We start from the raw sequence: 7,290 nt of genomic DNA on the forward strand, positions 1-7,290 counted from the left end.
CTGAAATTCAACGGAGGGCTTCTTTGCATGCTAAGTAAGCATTCTATCACCTACCTTTTTTGGAGCTGCTAGGCAGGTTTCTCTGTGTAGCCCTGGCTGTCCTAGTACTCATTCTGTAGGAGCAGGCTCAGAAAGCCACCTGCCTCTGGCTCCTGAGTGCCGGGATTACAGGCGAGTGCCACTACAATCGCATCTATCCCAGGACTTAAATCTCAGGATCTTTTTACTTTTTATTTCCAGACAGGGCCACAAACTGCTCTGTAAAGCTCTAAGCCTTTAACTTCACTCTTCCTGACTCAGCATCAAGTAGCTGGAATTACAGGACTATCAGAACACAGAATCTTCCACATCAAAAGCTTACTGCAATTTAAAAGATTTAATAGAATAGCCTTTATAAATTTGCTTAAAACAAGCCATTTTAGAAAATTACCCAGTCATCTAATCAGATGTATTTCAGAAATGTATTTATTCTCATATTTGGCTCACTTTTCTGGTAAGCATTGGTTCATGAAATACAGCACAGAAGAAACTTGAAGGTATTTGACAATTTACTTGTTACTGCCTCCACAATGTATAAAGGCAGCCCACTTACAGAATATAGCTTTTGCTCTGGTATCCAATGAGCCATCCCCAAAAACAATTTTAAAAGGTTATCTGGCAAAATACAAATGTCCCTGATATTTCAGTTCAAGCACAGAAACTAGGCATCTTTATTATTCCTAAACTACAAAGTAATTTTTACACACTTAAATTGTGCTTATTTTCAACCCTCCAATTCCAGTATAACTAGTAACTATGAGACCCCCTTTCTTCTCTGTACATTATCACCATTACTGTTCCAAAGACCATCAAGATAATCAGCTAAAAACACCTTAGACCAGACTTTAAAAAAAAAAAAAAAATCAATCACACTAGATTAATAAAATCACCTAAGACAAGTCTACTTCATTACCAACAGATGCAATTCACATGAATACAATCATTAAAGAGCTGACCATGGCTCTCTAGTCTTCTCCACATTCTTCTGAAATCTGCAAATACAAAACCACCTGGTTCTAATACAAACTCTAATTCCCTGCCCATAAAAATGTGCATTACTATGCAAACTACTTGCTTTTGTACTTTACTATAAATAGCAATGAGAAGCCAGACTGGGTTGATTCCAGGGCAGGGGGAAAAAAAAACACAACTTCTTGAAAAGGTAAAATAGCTTAAAGCATTTAATATCTAAACAAATCAATCTGGTAGTATTAGTAGTCACAAAATATGTTTAATATAGAAACCCACATTTATGTTTTAAGAAAGTGTAAATTGCATTTTACCTCAAAACATAAATTAACCTGCTTAAGAATCAGCAGCAGTCAAAACCATGGTGAATTTTAAACAACTTCAGAATAAAATAACAATAAGTACTTTATACTGTTTTGTATCTTAAAAAAAAAAAAGTTTACAACGCCTCATGAAAAGTTTTGAGGCAACTACTCCCTTTTATTCTTTAACAGATGTTCAACATTATGAGCAACATTCTTAAAACCTTGCTTTATAGATTTCTCACATTCAAATACTGTGGTCCCCTTTCATGTGATTTAATCAAGTTAGAGAAAAACAAAGCAAAACAAAACAGCATGGTAGACAACTTAATACATCTCCACCAAATTGGTAGTACAAAAATTTTAAGATTCTACAGAACTACACATCGTACCTAATATATCATTAAAAATAGAAGACAGTATTTTCTTCAGCAAATAAAACAGCACACTGGTATGCTGTCAATGTATACCTTTTAATATGTACTGTCATTCATAAATTATTTACAACTTCTACTTTAGTGAAGAGAACTAGAATTTAAATTTTCTGCAAAACTGGAAAAAAGCAATACAAAATCTGTGAAAGCCAGTGTCTTGTATTATATAAAAGCCAGTTCTTCTCTTCAAACACCAGATACTGGATGCATGGTAACTGGAGAAATCACAGTAACTCTTGAGGATGTTTCAATGCTGGGGGTAGGTTTACAGGCCTCGATTCTTCATCAAGGAGCACCAGGTCTTCCACCTCAGTGCCCCTGTACTTCCTTTTACAGATCTTCACCACCACCTTCTTCTTGAGAAACAACTTCAGTGCTTCTCTCGAAGCAACTGCCTTTGCATTTTCCTTGCTTTTTCCACAGCCAGTGCCCAAATACACCGACTTGCACCTCAATTCACAGACAATACTTTCTTGAGAGCTCTTATTTTGAGGCAGATCTGCCAGTTCTTTTAATGGGACAAAAAGCACATCCAGTGTTGCTTTCAGAGCTTCAATGGCTGCATTTAGCAGCTCTCCGTGATTCACAGTGGGGCTAAAGCCACCAACAGCCACTAACTTCCACGCCACTGTTTTGTACAGTCTGTTGAAGAAAGGCTGCTTCTGCTTTACATCTTCAGTGGTCAGCTTTCGACAGAATTTGACAGCACTCTCACTGGACTGTGAGGTACTTTTAGAAGGCAGCTGTGAAGTGCTACTCTGAGAACTGCTCTTAGAAGCTAGCTGAGACACGCTTGCTAAAGAAGTGCTCTTGGAAGCCATGGAGCCACTGCTCTGGGAGCTGCTTTTGGAAGCTAACAGTGATGCAGCTACCTGAGAAGTGCTTTTGGAAGTCAGCAGTGACGAATTGGTTGAACCACTCTTGGGAGCCAGGGAAGAGGTGCCTGATGAGGAACTGTTTTTAGAAACTGTGGATGAAATACTTGCCTCTGAACTAGTTTTGGATGTCAACCCACTTGAAGCCGTCTCTGAACTAGACTTAGAGGACAGTAATGGCAACTCTACTTCTGAACTTCCAGAGGGACCCAACAAGGGCACCTCAATCTCCGAGCTGCTCTGAGCAGCTGAGACTGAAGAACCTTCCAAAGCACTCTTTTTAGGTGATCCACTCTGCTGCCTGGAGTCAGTGGACTGGGTCACGTGACTATTCATGCTGGACTTCAGCAATGAAGAAACAAATGATGCTGAACCATGTTTATCTGGAGCTTCTGGGTCAGAAGCTTTTCCAGCCCCTGCTGTTGTTACCTGAGAGGAACTGCTGCTGCTCTGGCTGCAGACAGATCTATCTCCTTCACTTGTGGAGCTGTTCTGATTAGAGACACCAGAGCTGCTCCGAGCTGAGGCCCCACTACTCTCTGATTTGGTAGACGACCCTGTGGATGCTGAACTGTTTTCCTGCTGAGCCGACGAGCGATCTGTTTTGGCAGATTTCTTTCCATGATCTCGCTCAACTGAAGAATTGTTTTTTCCTTCTACGACTCGTTTTTTGGATGGCTCTTCTATCCCTTCTAGAAAGAAGAAAAACACAGGCATTTCACTAGGAGACCCATATACATATTAATCAACAAAACATTCATAAGAAAGCACAAAGGTGAGACTGGCAGTGGGGGCGCAGGCATGCCTTTAATCCCAGCACTGGGGATACAGAGGCAGGTGAGTCTGAGTTTGAGGCCAGCCTGGACTACGGAGTTCCAAGACAGCTAGGGCTGTTACACAGAAAAACTCTGTCTTGAAAGACAATACAGAAATAAAATTTAAAAAGCACAAAGAAAAACATTTCTTTTAAGATAGGGAAAACTTGCCAGGTGGTGGTGGTGCACGCCTTTAATCCCAGCACTCCGGAGGCAGCGCCAGGTGGATCTCTGTGAGTTCGAGGCCAGCCTGGGCTACAGAGTGAGTTCCAGGAAAGGCACAAAGCTATACAGAGAAACCCTGTCTCAAAAAACAAAAAACAACAACAACAACAAAAAAAAAAAATAGGAAAAACTTCATTAATATCTTAAAGTAGTATTAATTAACATGATTAATTTCTAATATTAAATTAACAACATCAGACATTGGACTTCACAAATCTAAAGCAGTCAAAGGAAACTCAGCACTGAGAACAAACATACAGTTTAGCTTAAACATGTCAACTACAGTAATACATTATACAAATTCTGGCTTGTTAAAAGTTAGTAATGACAGTAATTCCTAATTTTATCCAGCTTATCTTCTAAACTCCTATGTATGTTTACATCTATGATCTGCTAACCATTGCTACTCGATATCCCTCTTTTCTTCACCTTGGCAACCAGTTCGTCTCGTGTGGTATGGATTGGAGCATCTGTCACTTTGATGCCTTCAGCCATACTAAGAATTTTATCCATAACTTTTTGAGGGTACCTGAAAAAGAAGCAAAAGTCGCTTTCAAGAAGTGTTTTGTTTTTGTTGTTGTTTTTTTTTTTTCCCCCGAAACTACCGGCAGTGTTCGAGATGCCGGCCCGCGGAAGCTGCATTTCCTGGTTGCCACCAAGGCGTACCAACAACCTTGTGCGCGCGCGCGCGCGCGACAACTTTGTTTCCCCGGGATGCCACCAACAAATGCCGGAGGGCGCGGGAGGCGGGTCTGTGCTCGAGGAACCTTGACATGGGGTGTGTGTGTGTGTGTCTCCCGGCTGCCCCGCGCCCACCCCCCACCCCCCGATCCCCCGCCAACAGTCAGGTCGGCGCTGCCACGGATGCCCTCCGGGGGAACCGGCAGTTCCACCGATTCCCGCGCTTCCCGACCCGCCCTCCCCAGCGACACCGGTGCCCGCGACGGCTCGCTCCCCGGGCAGCTGCCGGTGGGGGGAGGAGGGGAAGGATCGCGAACCCCAGCCCGGGAAGGCGGGCTAGCGACGCTTCCCTCACTCACCGGCACCCTAGGAAGACGTGGTTTGCCCAGGCCATGGAGAAGGAGACGAGTTGCTGGAGTTGCCGACTGCGTGTCCCGCTCTCGGCGTCCGCAGCCTCCTCGGGCGTCGCGGGGACCAGGTCGCCGGCATTGCGGAGCAGGAACTCCCGGCGGTGGCGCCAGTGTTTGTCCGTCTCGCCCTCGCAGCGCAGCGTCTCCACCCAGGCGGCTACTCGCGGGTTCTGGTTCAGGTACTCGGACACCTCCTGCGCCATGTTGGGGCCTTGCGGGACGGGCAGACCGCGCGAGCGCACGCACGGAGGAGCCAAGGGCGGCGGCGGGGTGGCGGGGTGGGGTGGCGGCTTCCGCGGCGAGCGGCCCTGTCAGCGCGGGCGGCCTGCACCGGCGGCGGCTGCGGTGGCGGCGGCGGCGGCCCTCCGGAGAACGCCCCTCCGGCAGCCCCCCAAAAAGCCCAAACAACAGAGCACGGCGCCGACGAACCGCCCACTTCCGCCGGCCGCGGCCTCGCTCCCTTTTATAACCTCGCCGCCGCCGCGCGCCCGCGCCTCCTTCCGGCGCGAGCCCGGCCTCCCAGGATGCTTTGCAGCGCCGGGGCCGGCCCGCGACTCAGCGGTTGCGCCCACCTCGGAGGGCGCGCCCGGCCGGGGCGGGCGGGGCTGAGGCGACTGAGGAGGGAGACGTGCTTCCCGCCCCGCCGAGAGAGGCCGCGCGGCGTCGGCCGCTGCGTTCCGGCGGCGCTTTGTGACGCCGACGCTTTGGTTTCCTCCCCGGGCCGGGCCCCGGGGCAGGGGGTGGGGGGTGGGGGGGTGGAGCAGGGGGCGGGGCAGGGAGAGTGGGCGGGGCGCCGCCGCTCCCCCGCCTGCGCGGCTCCGCCCTCCCGACGCTCGCCGGCGCGCGCGAGGCCAAAATAAACAAAAGCTGGCTCCCATGTGCGTGCGTGCGTGCGTGCGTGCGTGCGTGCGTGCGTGCGTGCGTGCGTGCGTGCGTGCGTGCGTGCGTGCGTGCGTGCGTGCGTGCGTCCGTGCGTGCGTCCGTGCGTGCGTCCGTGCGTGCGTGCGTCCGTGCGTCGCTGGAGGAGCTGCCGAGTGCCATGGAAACCGGACCAAGTGTTCCGAGGCTCGGGGCGTTTGGGGACGTGGGGATGCCTGTGGGATGGGGACATGCAAGCCGGAACAAGCATGGGTGTCGCATTCCCCCAAGCGAGCAGCCAACGAGCGGGTCGGGGCCGGCTGCAAGCGGTCTCTGCAGGCAGGCCTCGCGCTTGCGCTGCAGGCTCTGGGCTGGGTTTCCGCGGTTTCTTAGGTTCCGGGGTGGGGGGGGGGGGTGGGGGGTCAACCCAGACAATACCGGTTTCCTCCTAACGTCTCCGAGCCCAAAACTTGCCAACATCCCTGTGCCAGCAGGCTCTGTGGCTGGATTCTTTGTGGAAAGAAACTGTTAACGCCAGTTGGGCCGAAGTGGAAATGTGCTTGCTTACCTCGTCCGCCCGGCCTCTCTCAGGGCAACTGTGCGTTTGCATTTTTTTTCTAATTTATGTGTGTGGCTGTTTTGCTTGCATGCATGACTGTGCATCATGTGCGTGCCTGATGCCCTTGGAGGCAAGAGGGCGATGCATCTCCTGGAGTTGGAGCGATAACAGGATTTCGAGCGCCCGGTGGGTGTTGGGAATTGAACCCAGGTCTTCTGGAAGAGCCGCCCATACCGCTGAATCTCCAGCCGGTGATTTTTTGTTTGTTTGTTTTACTCCAACTGGTCACAGTTGAAAGTATCGGCAGTTCTGGCTTGTTTACTAACATTTCCAAGTCCAGATACACATCTAATATTAATGAAATCAAAGCATTGAGTGTATGTAAATATGTAATAGTGGTAAATTATGAAGTTGAGTTTTCCTCACTAGATAATTTGCGTTTTGTTGTGAAAATGCTTGTCAGAATAATAAAGCAAAATCAAGTCATTTTGTTACTAAACTTGGGTAGCCATGAGCCTGTGCCCCAACACTGTTCAGCCTCAGTAAATCATGTGAAAAAGCCAAATTAGTGGTGGGAAGCAGGAAATGACTTTCAGTGTGGCCACATGGGCAAGAGGGACAAAGATCCCCAGTGACACCCACCCCACCCCAAGTGGGTCTTTGGAGCCCTGAAATAAGATTAAAGTTTAAATAGAAAGCCGAGGATATGCACATTTAAAATATGTGCATCTAAATAAGGGTCAAGGCGTGGCCCTGCCCATCATTGTCCCATTATTGAGTCTCATCCGGTAAGGTGGGGTGGGACAATGGTTAGAACCATGAATCTTTTCAGGAAGATTGAAATCCCCCTCTAGCTGGAGCCTTTGCCTTCTTGATAAGACTCTGGGGGAAATTCTCATTTCTTAGGGGTTCATTGTTTCAATAGTCTAGTAGATTGAGAATCAAGAGCCTCTTCAAAATACTTTGATTTTGGCCTGGCTTGGTGCCCCCCCCCCCTTTACTCCCAACAGTTGGGAGGAAGAGGCAAGTGGATCTTTATGAGTTTGAGGACATGCTAGTCTACAGAGCAAGTTCCAGGACAGACAGCCAAGGAAACTTCCTCTCTCTCTCTCTCTCTCTCTCT

The 7,290-nt window shown here is 48.7% G+C and overlaps 1 protein-coding gene across 2 annotated transcripts; it reads right to left on the reverse strand.

The window, feature by feature from the left end:
- Nucleotides 1-442: 442 nt before the first annotated feature.
- Nucleotides 443-5,483, reverse strand: LOC118569115 (CDKN2A interacting protein). Of its 2 annotated transcripts, none has more exons than XM_036166845.1 (3): nucleotides 4,700-5,483; nucleotides 4,058-4,188; nucleotides 443-3,311 (listed from the first exon to the last, which is right to left on the reverse strand). In XM_036166845.1, the coding sequence occupies exons 1-3, from the start codon at nucleotides 4,951-4,953 to the stop codon at nucleotides 1,969-1,971; spliced, it is 1,728 nt and encodes a 575-aa protein (XP_036022738.1). In that variant the 5' UTR covers nucleotides 4,954-5,483; the 3' UTR covers nucleotides 443-1,968. The 2 variants fall into 2 exon arrangements, with proteins under 2 accessions (XP_036022738.1, XP_036022739.1); XM_036166846.1 differs by having other exon boundaries at nucleotides 3,245-3,311; nucleotides 4,089-4,188.
- Between the last annotated feature and the right edge of the window lie 1,807 nt (nucleotides 5,484-7,290).

The sequence above is a fragment of the Onychomys torridus genome, chromosome 17 (assembly GCF_903995425.1).
Source record: "Onychomys torridus chromosome 17, mOncTor1.1, whole genome shotgun sequence".
In the NCBI taxonomy this organism is placed as follows: domain Eukaryota; kingdom Metazoa; phylum Chordata; class Mammalia; order Rodentia; family Cricetidae; genus Onychomys; species Onychomys torridus.

What these genes read in the sequence shown, in the direction of transcription:
- LOC118569115 (XM_036166845.1), bottom strand. Translation starts at nt 4,953, where the DNA reads ATGGCGCAGGAGGTGTCCGAGTACCTGAACCAGAACCCGCGAGTAGCC. An exon ending in CACGTCTTCCTAGGGTGCCG is followed by an intron (nt 4,189 to 4,699) that starts GTGAGTGAGGGA and finishes CTTCTTTTTCAG; the next exon opens with GTACCCTCAAAAAGTTATGG. An exon ending in AGGGATATCGAGTAGCAATG is followed by an intron (nt 3,312 to 4,057) that starts GTTAGCAGATCA and finishes TCTTCTTTCTAG; the next exon opens with AAGGGATAGAAGAGCCATCC.